Consider the following 17,946-nt stretch of genomic DNA (forward strand, 5'->3'; position numbering starts at 1 on the left):
TACACCAAATCGTATGAGATAAACTTCTTTATTAATAGGATGTTTTCGGGGAGTTCGCGCTATTCGTTACCATACATTCCTAAATCTAAATATTCATGTTAAATCTATCATGGCAGATTCCAAAAATAAGTTTTGTGAGATTAAATTAAAGAAAATAACGAAGTCATTTATAAAACCTACCTTATATCCTATCCCATGGGTAAACTGCAAAGCTTAAAAAAAACATGACCGGTTGCAATAATTGTTTCTCCTGGTCCGACTACATGGGCAAGAGATAAAGTGACTGATTTTAAGTATGTCAAGTACAAATATATATTCCAATATCAAGAAAAATTCATAAGTTTTAGGTCTTAAATTCAGTTATCGATCAAAAATGTTAGTTTTATCTTTGTTGAAAATAAGGAAAATTAGCATGTAATTATAGCATGTGTGCAAAAGTTTCTTTTTTTAATTGTAACAGTGAAGTGATAAATAAATATGAATCAATGAAGTCTTACATCTTTGTCGACCTCACCTGAGCTGACACATAAAATGGGTTTTTCTGATCAGTTTTTGCCCATCTGTCGGTCTATATGATAGTCCGTCACACTGTAAACGTTTTAGGTTTTGGGCTTTCTCTTCAGAAACGCCATGCTAATTCTATTCAAATGTGGAATAAATCGTACCATAGTAAAGAAAATTTAATTTTGTTTAACTGTGGGGTCAATCTTTCTTTCAAAGAAGGGGGTAAATAAAAACTATTGAAAACCTGTTGACATTTCTTAAACATCTTTTTAAGAGCCTTATGGCAGAAAAGCTGAAACTCATCTGATTTTTAAGTAAACTCATGTATAGTGTAGATTTAAGTTTGTTTGAATCAAGATCTTCGGAGATGGGGCACAGCCACTTATGGGGTTGATTTTTGCTGGGAAATAAACTGTTAAAAAAACTTTTAAAAAACGTTATTCAAAGTACTAAAAAAACTGCCGAAGTTGATTTTTATTCAAAAGTACATGTAAATAGTTTTTAGTTTAAGCAATGGGTATTCTCCTACTCTACAGATGATGTGGCCCTTGGCTTGGGATTTAACACATCCAGAGTACGCAGCACTATTAAGGATTACTTTGAAAATATCAGCGGATTTAAACGTTCATAAAACGATGTAACTTTTATTACAAAATATTTATGTAAAGTTATTTTTATCATGAAACAGTATAGTAAATGCTACTTTGTATGACACCCCTGAATCGATAGTCAAGTGACATTTGTTGATAATTATCCCGATTGGAGGTCATAAACAAATTTAAATATTACAAGGGAATACCCTTATTTGAATTAAACACTTGAATGATAATTAAATTCTACTTCTCTGATAGATTCTGTAAAGTGCTGCTGCTTTGTATAGAGTTCATCTTTTATTTGACTAAATATCAAAGAAATGAGCTCCGGTTGGAATTACATAACGTTCGCTTAATATTTTACGTATTATTAATGCATATTATAGATTTCATCGAAGCAGCAGCACTTTTTAATAAATTAAACATTCCTTTAATTCAGATCGTAATGATCTGTTTAGCGTATGCCCTTGTAAAAAGCGGATTTGATAGACTTCCCGGGTGTCAACCATCTAGAACTTGTACATTCTATAACACTCTAGAAAAGAAATAATACCCGCTCTTAAAAGTTATCATATGCCGATTCAAAACAATCATAAAAGTTTTAAGATTACGCTCTGTTGATTAATAAAATGCATTATTCCATGTTTAAAATTGATTGATCCGCCACTCTCTACACAAATATGCGTCAAAATTTACATTATGACGTCACATCGACAAGTGCACCGCGATCAGTCAGTTGTTTATATATATCGTTGTTGGAGTTATTTCACTACAAAGTTGCATGCATAGGTAATTTTTAATGTAGTCAAATGTTTTCGTCCTCATAACAAACGGAAAATACTTTATTATTAGATTAGCATTTTTGACGACTTGTTGTTTGGTATGGTGTCATAGTTCACATATCCCGTACAGTACTTTCTGGTCGGCGCGATCACAAATTAAAATTTAAACAGTGCTGCGTAATATGCAACAACTTATGATAAAAAAATCACTAAGGTTCACTATTCTGTGATCGTAGTATTTCGTCCACCTCTCAATAGCAAAGGAAACAAGAGAGGATCAATATTTTGAACTCTCCCTCTCTTTAATAGCAGCGTAAATAGAAAGGGGTCAATATTTGGCGAATTAAAGTAATGGTGGGGTTTAATATTTCGCTTCCAAAATATGTTGAGCCTCCTCTTCAATAGCAAACAAAGGAATGGGGGATGGGTGGTTGTCATTGTATTTTTAAACCCGGGTTTAATATTCCATAGGAGTTTTCTTATATACATTTCTCTGCGAAATATTGAACCCGGGGTGAGAATATGGCACCATTATTGATGTGTTTCGTTTTTCATGTCTTAAACTACCTTTATTCATAATACCTTGTTTTGGATAAATTGAATACATATTTTGGTTACATGTTTAGCTTTTTTCTGGTTATCGATCAAAGAACCTGTAGTGATTAAACAGGTGTCTTGATTATCTAATTGTTTATATTTGTGCTTTGTTCATCTTCCACTGTATTAACCAGTGAATTCCATTTCCCGTGATAACAGTTTAAGGTTAATGAAGTACAGTACCTTGATTTTGTAGTAATTTAGCGATGATGGGGCACAATGAAAAACCCAACAGTTACTAGTATTATAGACTGCATGTCCAAAGATATTTATGCGGCACATTTTCTTAAATTGTTCTATATTCATAAATACCTCTGAATTTGAACGATGTCTATTCAATAATTTTAAAAATTTCATGATTTTCCTTTTGAAACGCCCCTCAATCTAGCATGTCAGGTTTTAATACACTAAAAAATTAAAAAGGCTACGGGAAATTTCCATTGCGAAAGGTGCGGTATAAAAGAAATTGTGCAAGGCATATCGAGTAAGTTCCAAAAAGAGAAAAGATGTCAACATTCCCCATTATAAATCTCCGTAACAATCCTTTTTTCCTTTCTGTACTTTTTTTTCTGTGTGAAAACGATAATGTGCCAATGGAGATATCTTGATAATGTTACCTCTTATAATTTTCCATTGCACTTTTCTCACAGGTATGTGAGTTTTTATTAAAGATTGTCGAAATGTGTAGCATAAATATCTTGGAACAGACTTTATATGATGTTATTGACTTTTTTCATGCAAATATTTCCATATCTTACAAACAAATTATACTGTCGGCATATCTTCTGTCAGTGTGAAAAAAGGCAAAGGTGTAACCCTTCCTCAAAAATTAAAAAATTAAATGCATATGTATGACAGATGAGTATATGGTTTATATCAGAAGTATTTGATTTAAAATACTTTAAAAGTACTGCTAGAATCCTTTGCCTCAATGTTGTAAATGAAAATATTTTTCTCACTAAAATTAAATAAATTGAGAGGGTTTATGATAAATAATAACAATATCTATTATATGTGAATATTTGCATCATACCTACATATAAACATCAAGGTAGTGTTACACTTTTTAAATTTTAAGGTAAAATAGTGATCTGTTTTAAGCGCCACGTGATACCATGGCACGACAGCTTCAAAGAGCAACTCAATTCCGAATTATAAATATAATTCCCTTGTAAGACATTCAGCGTGAATAAATCCAGGTACATATTACTATGTGTCTTTATGGTTAATTAAGAAAAGTGGTTTATCAAATGGCCAGTGTACACTAATGCCTTTAATGAAAGTCGTGGTCGCTTAAAAGTAATTTGATTACTTTCAATCTTGGTGCACCAATGTGTTGTCCGTTCGGCTTTTTGTCTGTTTACCTTGAATAATTACAGATATATCAAAGACAAATTTTACTAGACCATTATCAATCACCGAATTATCTATGGGTTTTCCCGTTTTCTCGATTTTGACTTAGATCTAATGCCGGGTGTGACTGGTCAACAGAAGATGCTTATATACTCCTCTAAGGCGCCTGATCCTACCTCTTTTTGAAAAGATCTGTGTTTGCTCTGCTCTTGTTTTGTATTTTTTCTTTGGATTTTTGTTTTAGAACACAGTCTGTCATCGCCACTTTTACCACTTAAAACTCACATAATCTATTTTTGAATTCATTACCTACGTTGCATATCATTTGTAAACAGATAGCCATGCTATGACCATGAATGGCTAGTATTACATAATGGTCACTATGATATTTATGTGTACCTAGGTGCTGCGCACTGAATGGTGTTAAGGGTAATGAACAGAATGAACTCTGTGAATCTTGTAGCACTGCGTAGTATTCCTAAATGATGTTATGAAACCGGGTGCATCATACGGGCATAATAATATCCAAATTGAGAGTTTAACAACAAGTGACATATTTGGCGATTCTGTGTCTGCAACGATAGCTCATAGATAATTGTTGTAACTATACGATCACGCTTTAATAAAACCGCTTGAGAAAGAAATACTGTACTTGTCATCACTAAGTTTGAGCTGACCCTCAATTGGAACCGTAAGACAGAAGGCTTACACATTGTTCTAAAGAGGGGACTGCATGCTGCTTGCTGCGGTCTGTCTGTTTGTTTGTTTGTCCGTCCGTCGGCCGGTCCACCAACAGGTTCAATTCATTTTTTTCCTCGGAGGATGCATGCATCAAAAAGATATGGTATACAGGTTTATCATAAAAATATGTCACTGACAGACAATTTTTATTTTTACAGAGTTATGACCCTTGGACGTAGCAAAATTGCAATTATTTGCACTTTCTTTTCATTTTCTTTGCAGATGTTTTCCAAAAAGGGAGGCAAAAGTGTTTCACAAACATATTGTAAAATCAAAGGTTAATATATTAAGTTAAAATAGCAAATTTAATAAAGTACAAATTTGAGTAGATTAATATAAATGTACCAATCAGCCTTAGATACAGTCTGACCCGATCACTTTGTGACCACTCTCCATTCTTTGTACGGGATGGAATGTTACAGGCATGCCCATTAACCCATACGTATTATAATTGTACATTTGTTCACATGCAATATATATTTCCAAAGATTCCTTTTCAATACTCAATACAATGATTATTTGATCGAAGTTATGGTTAGTGTTGCTAAGGTGAGCTATATGACCCCTGGGCCTCTTGTTATCAAATGTATTTTGACAAATCAAGAGTAACTTAGTTACATTTTGTTATTTTATTTCGATATTCATGTAGATTAATATTATGTAACATTTGAAGAAATTATATATATTTTTAAAACCCCACATTTTTCTATATCCGTATTTAATTATCTTCAAAAATAAACACTGTTCAATGTAGATTTAGTGTTAACATATACATGTATTAAGTACTTTTTTAAGTAATTCGGGTTGTTACATCATTGTACATGTACATACAGCTATTATATGCTTAAACTCTTAAAAAAACATCATAATTTTTATTAATAAACCAAGGGAAAATTTGAATAACAAGTTACAAAAGAAAAATGATGCATATTGGTTACACATTTGAAATTTGATCCAATGTACATTTAACAGACTGATCAGTTCTCTTCAAAAGTCAAAAACGAATTAAAGGGAAACATCTCGTTATCATCTTTTTAGGCATAATGAGGTGTTTTCATTGTTAAAACGTAGCCCCACCCTATCATTTGAGAATTTAATTCTAACAAGCTTGAATCTACACTATCCAAAAATGCTTCTTCACAACTTTAAGTTTTCTGGCCGAAGGAGGTTAAGAAGATCTTTTTTTTTTCAAATGCCAACAAGTTTTAATGAGTCTTGATTATCTCTCCTTTAAAGATAGTTTGTCCCTTCAGTTTAACGAATTTCAAATTCCTATACATAGAAAAGCTTTGTTCCAACTTTGGTTAAAATTAGTCTAATCGTTCTAGAGAAGAAGTGAATATTGTGTAAATTTTTAGGCGGACGAACTTACAGACAGAAGGACACACAGTCAGGAAAACAGACATGAACAAAAAGAAATCAGTAATTTGTTTTTGATTTTACTCCTGATTAGGTGTAAAACTTTATTCATTCGTATCATCGCTTCACTGTCATTTTTTACAGCATTAGAGTATGTTAATTAGATTTGCATGTTCTACACTAATATTCTCACTTATGTATTAAACTCTGAATTGTACTCTGTTCAACATAGATAACGCTCAGCACTAGCATTCTTAGTCGATAACTTTGGTTAAAATGATTTCAGGACTTTATATTTGTATATATTTGTTTATCTCTGAGTACAAGTTTGTTTCTGACATATAAATCAATCACCTTATCTCTTGCTTAGGTAGCCTAACCAGGAACAATAAACACTTACAAGTCGGCATTTGAAGCTCCGTGGATAACCCATAGGATAAAATAAGGAAAGTGTGTTAACTGACTTAATTATTTATCTTCTTAAGTCAAAAAATTTATTATAGCATTTGCGCCTTCATTTATTTTAATCTGCCTTGATAAATTCAACATTTTACCTTCAATTTGGAAATGTTTGCTTTAAGTAAAACTTTTATATAAAAGTAGTAAAAAATATTTACAAGCGAACAGACTGACAGACAGACGTGGAAACAAATGGATAAAAAACTGACAGACGGACAAAAAAAATACTCATGAAAACTTATTATAGCTTTCAGCTTTGAGCTAAATATAAAGAGAATTTAAGGCTTCATTAATTTGTATACTGTGATTCTTTACAGCGATTACTTATGCAAATCAAGCAACTTTAAAAATCTTTTAAAAAACATTTTGTGTATGCCACACTTATATGCTAAATCTTTATCTATTTAACAAAGATAACGTTTAGCATTCTTAATCGATTTCAGGACTATAACTTTCTGTATTTGTCTTTGTCAATATGTACAAGTTTGTTTCTGACATACAAATCAATCACCTTATCTCTTGTAAAGGTAGCAGGGCCTGGAACAACACCTACAACCGCTTAAAGCAATACGAGCTGTAATTTTCATGCTGAGATTCTGTTGGACGAAAATAAATATCGTGTTTTTTAAATTTTTGTTTGCCCTATTTTTGTGTAAAAATTAAGCCATTAATATTCTTTAATTGAAGTAAAATTGAATTATTGTCGTCCTGTACAAAAATGGACCTACTATATATTCCTTAGAAGAGAAATCTTTCTTCTGACAAGTTATGACATCATTTGTACTAAAATTTGTTTTAGCTCACCGAGATGAAATTGGGGAGGGCTTATGTTATGCCCCTCGCTTTGGTGTTGGCGTCGGCTTCCGGACGTGGTTAAAGCTTTTGGTGCAGGTCCTGTATCTAACTTACATCTAACTTGCATGGGTGATGCATCTGGTCATAGTAATCTACGTCTAATTAAATATTTAAATATGGTTGTCATTGCATAGTAAATAAAATAGTGAAAGGCGCAACGCGTGCGCAAATAGCTAAATTTGCCGGATGCCTCATATGGACACAACTGTGATCGGCCGAAGCCGATCACAAAAATCTGAAAACATATTCTGTTAATGTTCTACATATATGCTGGATTTTACACTGTTTAACAGAGATAACGCTCAGCGTTCTAAATAGATAACTTTAAAGCTGCTTGGTCCGATTTTTTTGTTATTACAGTATGATAATTTTTTCCATACAAACCATTTATCTTAAAAAGTTATGGACTGTCTCCTATTTACCCGAGCAGAATCAGTCTCCTTTCAAAGTTAGAATTATTCAAAGTAAATAAAAATAATTTCTTTTTGGGCAAACGAAAAAACAAACCAAAGTGCATCACTGGAATTTTTAGAAAAGGAAACCGTTTGGTTTCGTTCCCCGAATGATTGGGGTTACTAGTATTCAAACCGCATGTTATGCATCGATTTTAAAGAAAGCAAACTTCAGAAATATTAGCGAACAAAACGAACAACAGTTTATTTGTAATTTGTCTGATTATTTCGACCCTTATTTAATACGATGTCGTAATACAACCATGATACCCGTCTCGTCGTCAGGGGTGAAATTTAACATGGGGCGAAATAACGCGGTACCCTTTTATGTCGTTTGTTTGTTAGCAAATTTTGTACGTATTTTTCTTCATTGAAATTTGGCTTAATTGACTAGAAAAAACTACTGCAATGTCTATTATTATACATATACTAAGCATAACCATCGTTTAAAAGCGTGCATAAAATTTGATATAAAATCGGACCAAGCAGCTTTAAGTTAACTTGATTTCAGGACTTTCTGTAAGTTGTCTTTATCTATAAATACACATATATAAAATTAATGACAATATCTCTTGTTAGGGTAGCAGAACCAGTAACATTTACAACCGACCAAGCTGAACAGCTTCAAAACGTCAAACTACAGATCAAGTTTACACTTTTGTAGCGTCTGGTTGACATATTTTCGAGAAAATTAATTTTTTATATTCCAATTTTTTAATGTTCGGGTTCGATATTCTGCATAACAGTGCATTGTTTTCACAATTTCCACCAACCGGTAGGGGACGTGTATTGCTTCTGCAATAGTGAACACTCTCAGAATGCTTGTTTGACTTAGTTTTTTTTTTTTATTAAAGCGAAAATATTCACTTTTACATGCCTATAATGAAATACGTATGTATTTATCATTCCAACATTATATTTAGGAAATTTTCTTCAACTTAGAAATGAAAAGTCCCCATGATGTTTGGGCCTTGGAACTTAGGAACGATAACCCTTACCTGAGGAACTTTCATACCAAATAAAATTTAGAATATTTTTCTGTGTTTATTTGCAATGATTTTCATTCAATATTTTATGTCACAGTTATCAAAATACATTTTTTTATAACATCAAGCATCTTTTTCAGGTGATTTGTAAACAGAGTAAGAAAATATGAAAAATTATGTTTTAGGGAAATATTAAAACAAGAGGCCCAGGGGGTGCATCGCTCACTTGAGCATCAATTGCCTTCACTCTGATCAAATTAGCATACAGTATCAAAATCAAAATATCTTGACAACTAAGTACAGTAGATCTTGCTAAAAAAAATGAAAATCTGTCAATTTTTATTCACATCTTTTTTTCGGTAAATACCAGCTTTCACCTCAGGTGAGCTAAAAAAATTGCAACAGAGTAAGAAAATATGAAAAATAATGTTTTGGGGAGATACTAAAAAAATTGCAATAATAATATTTTTGAATGTTAAGAAGTGTTATATATTTTTTTTAGATGTCCGAAGGAAATATCTATCAAATGACAAAAAAAAGTTCTCTCAATTTGTTGATATTTAATTTTTTAAAAATCATTTTACAAAAACACAAAATACATTAAAAAATTCTTTTAAAATACCTATGGTATTCCTATCATCATTTTAATATTTGATATGCATATGTTTTGTGGTCTTCTGTTGAAAATTGAAATAAACTGTGGGTGTATAGAGCCACCTTAAAAACTGTAAGAGGAGTTAGCCGTACAATAGGGGTGCCCTTTTGACCATTTAAATAACTGGATTTCTCCTTTGGAAAACTTGGTCCCAAAAATTGATATCAAAGTAAAATAACAAATTACTGTATAGTTAATGTACACAGACCACATATTTTAAACAGAAAACATACTGTGAAATAAAATGATAAAAAAGCATGATAAGTGATTACTGTATAATTTATGTACATAGAACACACTGACAGGTTCAAATAATGATGCATTATTTAAAAACAAGTCACTCCACAGATAATCAATTCTTCAAATTTATCAGTATTTGGTCTTTCACAAATTCTAGGATCTAAATATTTGTCCATATACATGAAAAAAATTAAAATATGGTTCAAAATGCATTTCATCTATTAAACAAAAGGCACACATGCCTTGACGGTCACCTGAGTACCGCAGCCCTTAAACTGACAAGTCAGGGAGTCTGATGTTAGTATTGTAAGCTGCATTTGGAAGTTCACTCTCTAATCTGAGACTCCTCTGACTGTCAATCCGCTTTTATTTGTTGCTGTTCGAAACATTTATTCATGAAAATGAAGGTGAGGGGGGGGGGGGGGGGTTGGAGTCAGAGAAATTTTGCATCATCAATACCCTCTCAAAAAAATATTCTTTTGGTACAAAGAAAATTAAGAGAAGAACAATTTGGCCATTTTTGGATATTAAGCCCTGCCCATGGGGCCCTGAGGGTGGTAGGGTCATAATTTTCATATTTCAGATTCTTTGTATTCAAGACATGCTTCAAACCAAAAATGGTGACAATTGAACATCTAGTTTTCAAGAAAAAGTTAAAAATGTAAAATTGTAAAGGAAAGACGCACGATGGACACCACACGACGACGGACAAAGACCAATTTCATTAGTGACATGAGTGACTCGGGTCAGTGCGTACTTGAAGATAAGGACATCATATTACATTAATCAGTGGTCTACGTAGCCAGTCTGTTTTCTGTCTTCCTCTGTAAGGATTTTAAGGAAGTTGTTCTTTTTTCTCCCCTCAAGGTCAGGTAAATTTGGCCCATCTACAGGAAACAGATTAAACTAATGAATGATGTAGTTAATGATCAACACAACATGATATCAATGAGGACAGTTCCAGCAAAACAAGATATCTGTGAGTCAATGCTCACTAGTAATACCCCCGCTCTGATGTCAATATACAAAATAAGCAAAGTTGACTTTAACAGGAAGTTGACGTCCCATTGGTACAAAAATAGATCCCAACGTATGGCATGCCTAAACAAAGAGTGTGTAAAATATCAAGCATTTGCGATGAATAGTTGCTGAGAAATCTTTTACGAAAATTTGTTTGAAAATTTAGGCTATATATAAACACTCATCATTAAACAGGAAATCAATGTCCGCAAAAATAGATTCCATATGCCTTAACAAAGAGTGTATTAATATTTCAAGCACCTGCAATGAATAGTTGCTGAGAAAAATGTGACAAATTTTTGATACAAACAGACAGACAGAATGACGGCCAGACAGACAGAGACACAAGGGTAAAACAGTATACCTCCCTCTCCTTCAGAACGCCGGTATGATAACCAAATGTTCAAATTGATAAAGATCTATTACAATATTTAATTATTCTGTTTTTTCCCCCCTTTTTTTATTATTCAGTTATTATAGACTTCATATGAATATCTCTTTTGTGTTTATGTTAATCCATATTTAGCAAAGTAAAATTTGTATAACATATTCCACACTCAGTAACAGACAGCCATGTTTGGATAATCACAAAGTGTGAAATAAACAGGAGTCAGTATTACAGTCCATGTGAATTATACACAGCTCAATTTCAGCTGCAGATGTTGAACAAAGTGACAAACAACATGTGTGGTTTTGAGAACAGACTACATTTGTACAGAAACATTTACAACCTGTCAATATCCCAGCTATCTCCATTCTATGGCTGGTGTTGAGCTGGACAAGGCCTCCCCATCAGGACGGTGTGTGTGTTCATCTACAACAAGTCATTAATTAGCCGTTAATTAATTAACATCATACAGGTTATGTAATGATAGAGCTACATCTAAAAATTAAAAGTTTAAACTGATTACATTGACACATGTATGCTTTAATATTTACAGGCATCTAATTAATTAAACCAATTAAATTAACTTGTAACAAAATAACTAATTACAAGTACATGCCTTATCATATTAATTACAATGATTTTTTATTCTAATTAACTACAGACAATGAAATGTAACTGTACATCTAATAAATGAAATAGATACAGCTAACCCTGTAACAATCAGATGTTTATATTAACAAACTATCACACAGATAAACATGTCTTACATGTATCTTATTGACTGATAATTAACACGGACTGTGTGTCTTAGTTATCTATATCTAATTAATGTGAATGATAATGACTCAGACTTACCTGTCAGAGCGTCCTGTCTGGTGATATACCTGTATATAACCACCGTGTTGTTGTCCCCTGATCCGACCCAGAGGCGGTGAGTGTTGACATCATAACTCAGGCTTTGTGGTGAGAATTTCTCTAATTGTTTTATCAGTAGATGTGACAGGAACTGACCGTCCCTGTCTATCATCTGTACTGTTTGGGTTGTATCATCACACACCAGGATGTGTGACAGCGCGTCAGTACAGATTCCACATTGCCCTAGTCCTGATCCTGATGGATGTCCTGTGTAGGAGAAACGATGTCTTCCTCCACGCTCTGTCACCACTACAGCACCAGTCTGAGAGAGAAAGGCATAGTCAGACACCACGACATCCCCATTGTTGTTCTCTGTTATATAGATAGGTTCACTATACAGTCCCAGTCCTGTGTTGTCATGTTCTATGGTTTGTGTCAGTTGTCCGCTCTGGTTGTACCGGGTTACCTTGCCTGTCTTTGTAATATTGTTATACATCGCGACCAGTAGATCCCCAGTGGACGGGGACCAGTACACACACTGTGGTCTCCATGTTGAGTATGTTCTCTCTATAAATGTGGTGGTTGTTTTCATATCCTTTGACAGTTTGTTGATGTTATAATTCCTATCTATATAAATCAGTTCACTCTCACTGTTCACTGTGTGTAATCCATTATATAAATCACAACATGAATCCTCCACACGATGTAGAGGGACACCTGTTGTGTCTGTCAAGATGATATTGTACCAATCACTGACCCAGACCCGGTCTGATGTCACACAGGAAATATGATAACAACGATAAACACCTGTCACTGTGAGAGAGGGAAGTAACACGGGGGGAGACATCAGTTTCAGCAGACACTGGTTTCCTTGCTGTGGTTTTTCTGTCCCTGGGGTTGGGATTTCACTCGGAGACTCCATCACATCAGCAGTGGCTGGATTCAGATCTACAAATAACAGACACAAACAGTCAGATGGAACAGATTGATTAGGCCTAACAAAAAAAATGGTTCAGGGCTCGACATTAACGCTTGTCCGCTTGTCCGGTACCAGTCAAAAAATTATACGGACAAGTGAATATTGCTTGCCACTTGTCCGACTGGACAAGTGCATTTTTAAATAAAAAAGTCTCCAACATTTTAAAAAGTGAAGTTTTGTGATAAGTTTATCTGTAGTCCCGGTATAAGTTTATCGATTAGTTATTTTGAATTTCGATCCCGACTTGAAATTGAAATAGTTACTCTTGATCGGGATAGAAGTTCACTAATTACAAACAACTTTCAATTTTGAACTGTAAAGGTGTGGATCTTAGTTCTTACACAGTACCAAACACACATGTTATCAAAAAGAAAGGAGGAACAGGTAGCAAAGATAAACTTAAAAGATTATGGAAAGAAATGTAATTTATATTAGGTTTCATTCATCATTGATAGACTATGATGACTTTCCATGTTTAGTTTAAAAAACAGATGAGAAATCAATTTAAGAGTTACATGTATTTTAAAACCTGATGCTAGATTTAAAATGTCTTGTAATTTGCCATGACAAAGCTACAGCTGACAAATCATTTTTAATGGTATATGGAACCAATACATTTAGGAAAGACACTTTAAGTTTCCATTTAAGAAGTCAGGTTATTAATTATGGCAAGAATAATCAATAAATGACTTTATTTTAGTAATACAAAACTGTAGTTTTCAAGTTGACAATATATGATCTTTAATATTGAAAAAAATTTGGACAAGTGAAGTTGAAGTTCGGACAAGTAAATATCTTGGTCACTTGTCCGAATGGACAAGTAGGAAAAAAAGTTAATGTAGAGCCCTGTGGTTTGTTTCCGCTTTCATGCTGAAAAAAAGAAGGGTCGGTCGGAATTTTTTTTTATTTTTTTCAAATATTTTTTTCCCTTTATTATTGCAGTATCCATACATGCCAATTAGATACTGACACTGCTGAATGGTATAAAATGAGAAATACTTTTATCATTCCTGACTATTAAGCTGGTCTTAAGAAAACACAAAAATGATATTATATACCAGATACTTCCTCTGCCAACGATGAGAGCATTATTAAAATCTACAACACATGGAAACATACAGCCATTTTGAAACAAAATGTTTGAGTTACACTGATGTGAGAAGAGTAACTGCTTCAAGCGTTTTTGTGACCAAAATTTTGAGTAATTTTTTTCCAAATCGGATAAATAAACGTTTTTCCATCAAAAATCCTTTTAAAAAGTTTTGAGTCGGGGGGGGGGGGGGGGGGGGGGGGGGGGGTAAAAGCAGAAACAAACAATTTTTTTCTTAGGCCTTACAAACATTACATCTTGTATAATGATTGTTACAGCAATGTTTGTCTGTTATAATGTATCAATACAGACCCTTTATTAATGAAGGTCAGACAACACATTCCGCGAGAATCTTTTTTGTATCTCCTCGTAATAGATCGAGAGTTCCAATAAAAAATATTTATTTTAAAAATGATTAAAATTTAATTAGATGTGGTTATGTGTCTAGATGGCAGAGTGGTTAGAACCGTGGCCGCTCACTGCCAGAAGCGTATATGTTCTAGAGGTCGTGAGTTTAAAGCCCCGCTCCGGCCGAGTTCCTATATAGTGAATTTTGCTGTGCTGTATATTGTATTTATTTTTATTATCAGCAATTCAAGTGTATTTCCAAGAAGATTATATAGGAAATTGCATACTCTAGTATTTTGCAGAAATGCCTGGTAAGGTACCCTAATTTTTTGCAAGAAAGCTTGTCAAAATAGAAGTAAATCGTCAACAAATTCCTGGAAAAAGTTAAATATAAAATTGAGGAACGTGTCATCTGACCTTAATAACAAACATAAACTGGTAAACAGTCTAGACGAACTCCCAAAACGGAGTCAATGGAAGTGAATTTCTGCAAGCATTTTGGACTCCGTTTTGGGAGTCTATGCATGCGCTCTGGTACAGAATATGGCGATTTTTCGATGAAAACATGGGGTCAACAAGAAATCGTCTTGCAAAGTGCTGCATGTGTTGGCAGACTTCAAACATGTTTTAAAAGACCCAGGATATAATTTGCTATCAATCGTATTTGCACGAAATAGGGGTTTATTTGCACTAAAGAAAGTTATTTCTCTTCGAAGTTGGACGTTTGGACGATTCTTAAAAAGTGATATTTTTGTGTTTTTCATGGAATTTAATCGTTAATAAAAGGTAAATTGCATTTAATTTTACTTCTTTCGTATTGTGTTACAATTTTAAATCACCAAACATACAAATTGATAAGTGCGTAAACGAAAAAAGCTTCGATTACTAACAAAAACTGGTTGCTCTAGCAATGATTAAAAACGTCTTTTTGGTATTTGAAAAAAGGGATTGGTTATTTAAAAGCCCAGAAAATAAAACAAATTGTTTCTCTAGATACAATAACTCTTTAAATTGAACTGATAATTATCATCAAAACAATTACAATCGCTCCCGGCATTTGCGATGTTAGGAAACCATGTTAAATACATAATTATTCAAGATAATTGAATAATTTAGCATGAAAAAGATTAAAATGAGACTATACTTTTAACAAACAATGATAAATAAACAAATCCAAGCGTTCCATTTATTTCAAAACAGTTATAGTTGTGCGAGATCGAAGTTCTGAGTGAATTTTTCATTTCAAAAATTAATCTTACGTAATACAAGTAAACGGTTATGAACATATGACATTAATATGACACATAAACGTTCAGAAATGTTTTTGAAAGTTTAGAATTAATTTTTGTCGTGTTTTTGGCCAATTTTAGAGATTTATTTAGAACTAAGGGGCATAACTCACACGTAGTTACATTAGAAACGCCATTTTACCGCAATGCATGATGGAGCCAAAGACTCCGTTTTGGGAGTTAACTCCGTTTTGGGAGTCCCGTCTAGACTGGTAAAGGTATCTAATTAATCTATTAATTAAGAAATTATCAACATACGTACATGTACCTCAGTAATTGATTAAATACAAACAAGTAATGTATTTGCATCTCATTAAATGCAGTCTATGCACAAATATGTACTTACACATTATTGACAAATGATAAAGATCACATCCTATATACATGTCTGACTTGTAACTACATATTATATAATTTACAATGATAATGACTCAGATTTACCTGTCAGAGCGTCCTGTCTGGTGATATACCTGTATATAACCACCGTGTTGTTGTCCCGTGATCCGACCCAGAGGCGGTGAGTGTTGACATCATAACTCAGGCTGTATGGTGAGAATATCCCTGATGGTCTTATCAGTAGATGTGACAGGAACTGACCGTCCCTGTCTAACATCTGTACTGTGTTGGTTCTATCATCACACACCAGGATGTGTGACAGCGCGTCAGTACAGATTCCACATGGCCGTAGTCCTGATCCTGATGGATGTCCTGTGTAGGAGAAACGATGTCTTCCTCCATGCTCTGTCACCACTACAGCATAAGACTCATAGTCAGACACCACAACATCCCCATTGTTGTTTTCTGTTATATAGAGAGGTTCACTATACAGTCCCCGTCCTGTGTTGTCATGTTCTATGGTTTGTGTCAGTTGTCTGCTCTGGTTGTACCGGGTTACCTTGCCTGTCTTTGTATCATTGTTATACATCCCGACCAGTAGATCCCCAGTGGACGGGGACCAGTACACACAATGGGGTCTCCATGTAGGGTCTGTTCTCTTCATAAATGTGGTGGTTGTTTTCATATCCTTTGACAGTTTGTTGATGTTATAATTCCTATCTATATAAATCAGTTCACTCTCACTCTTCACTGTGTGTAATCCATTACCACGATCATATAAATCACTACATGAATCCTCCACATGATGTAGAGGGACACCTGTTGTGTCTGTCAACATGAGATTGTTCCAATCATCACTGACCCAGACCCGGTCTGATGTCACACAGGAAATGTGAAAACAACCATTAACAACTGTCACTGTGAGAGATTGATGGAACTCAGGAACAAACGTCAGTTTCAGCAGACACTGGTTTCCTACGCGTCGGTTTCCTCTCTCTGTGATTTGGATTGCACTCAGTGACTCCATCACATCCTCCTTGATGAGTGACTCAGTCATGGAGAGCTGGCTGGTGTGGAGTGTAAGATGTATCTGGGGGAGGGCTGTCTTTGTGAATGAGAGGAATTGTAGCGCACTGAATGTGAATGCTGGCTGTACATATCTGTGTTCATATTCCTGAAGGCTGACAATATGTCTGCTCATTTTTATCATCTGTTTTAAACATCTGTGTTTGAAATCAAAGTCACAAAACACATTGTACATGAAATCTTTTCTCGCTTTATTTATGAGATTCTTCAGTTTCGGGGCCTTTGTTGATATCTCTGATTGAAAGAGGGAGAATTCTGTGTGACATGTTTTGACATCAGTTTTGATTCCTGTCAGGAGAACAGGTCTGTAAAAGAGAGCCTCACTTCTGATGGTGTGAATGGTTCCTCTGTGTTGTTGTCGCTTTGTTTTATTATAGGCTGTTCTAACATCTATCTTCTTGTGTTTTTTATGTTGTTGGCATTTATTACAGGCAGGAACTTGACAAGGTTCACAGTACTTTGTATAAACATGGCCAGGATGTCTCACACAGATCTCTTGTGTTGGGATGTAATTGAGTTTATCACGGTGTGACACAACATCATGGTCAATTGTTTGGAGATCTTTTACATGGTTCTCTTTACACTGGGGACACAGATCACATGGACACGATACACAATAGTACTCTGTGTCCCCCGGACACTTAGAACACGAATGTGCTCTATATGGGGAGCTTGCTGTGTCCATGTCTAATGCTATATCTTTGAATCACAACCTGTTAAATAAAAATAAAGAGTTTTAGAATTATGTCAACCACATTCTTTAAAAACTATTTAATGATATAATCAATTTATACAATATCATTATATAATATCATTTTGTGTGTAAGGAATATATCAATTTAAATTGGACTTTATTTTGAAATAATAATATATTTTCATTCATAGACAAATAATGGTCTAGCTAGCTATTATCATTCGATAATAAAAACACTCGACCAGTAGATAATTTTTTTGTTAAAACTCTAAAAAAATCTCTTTC

At 33.9% G+C, this 17,946-nt stretch overlaps 1 protein-coding gene across 1 annotated transcript; it reads right to left on the bottom strand.

Annotated features, from left to right (window-relative positions):
• Positions 1-10,327: 10,327 nt before the first annotated feature.
• Positions 10,328-17,675, bottom strand: LOC128164172 (tripartite motif-containing protein 2-like). Its single transcript, XM_052827924.1, has 4 exons — positions 15,987-17,675; positions 11,840-12,787; positions 11,328-11,410; positions 10,328-10,463 (listed from the first exon to the last, which is right to left on the bottom strand). Exons 1-3 carry the CDS (start codon positions 17,650-17,652, stop codon positions 11,343-11,345), a joined length of 2,682 nt encoding a protein of 893 aa, XP_052683884.1. The 5' UTR covers positions 17,653-17,675; the 3' UTR covers positions 10,328-10,463; positions 11,328-11,342.
• Between the last annotated feature and the right edge of the window lie 271 nt (positions 17,676-17,946).

Source organism: Crassostrea angulata, chromosome 9 (genome assembly GCF_025612915.1).
Source record: "Crassostrea angulata isolate pt1a10 chromosome 9, ASM2561291v2, whole genome shotgun sequence".
Lineage (NCBI taxonomy): Eukaryota > Metazoa > Mollusca > Bivalvia > Ostreida > Ostreidae > Magallana > Magallana angulata.

Bases quoted from the DNA above. Each gene is read 5' to 3' on its own strand.
- LOC128164172 (XM_052827924.1), bottom strand. From the start codon at position 17,652: ATGGACACAGCAAGCTCCCCATATAGAGCACATTCGTGTTCTAAGTGT. The intron at 12,788-15,986 runs GTAAATCTGAGT...TGTTATTTGTAG, and splicing joins CAGACAGGACGCTCTGACAG to ATCTGAATCCAGCCACTGCT. The intron at 11,411-11,839 runs GTAAGTCTGAGT...GACTTGTTGTAG, and splicing joins CAGACAGGACGCTCTGACAG to ATGAACACACACACCGTCCT.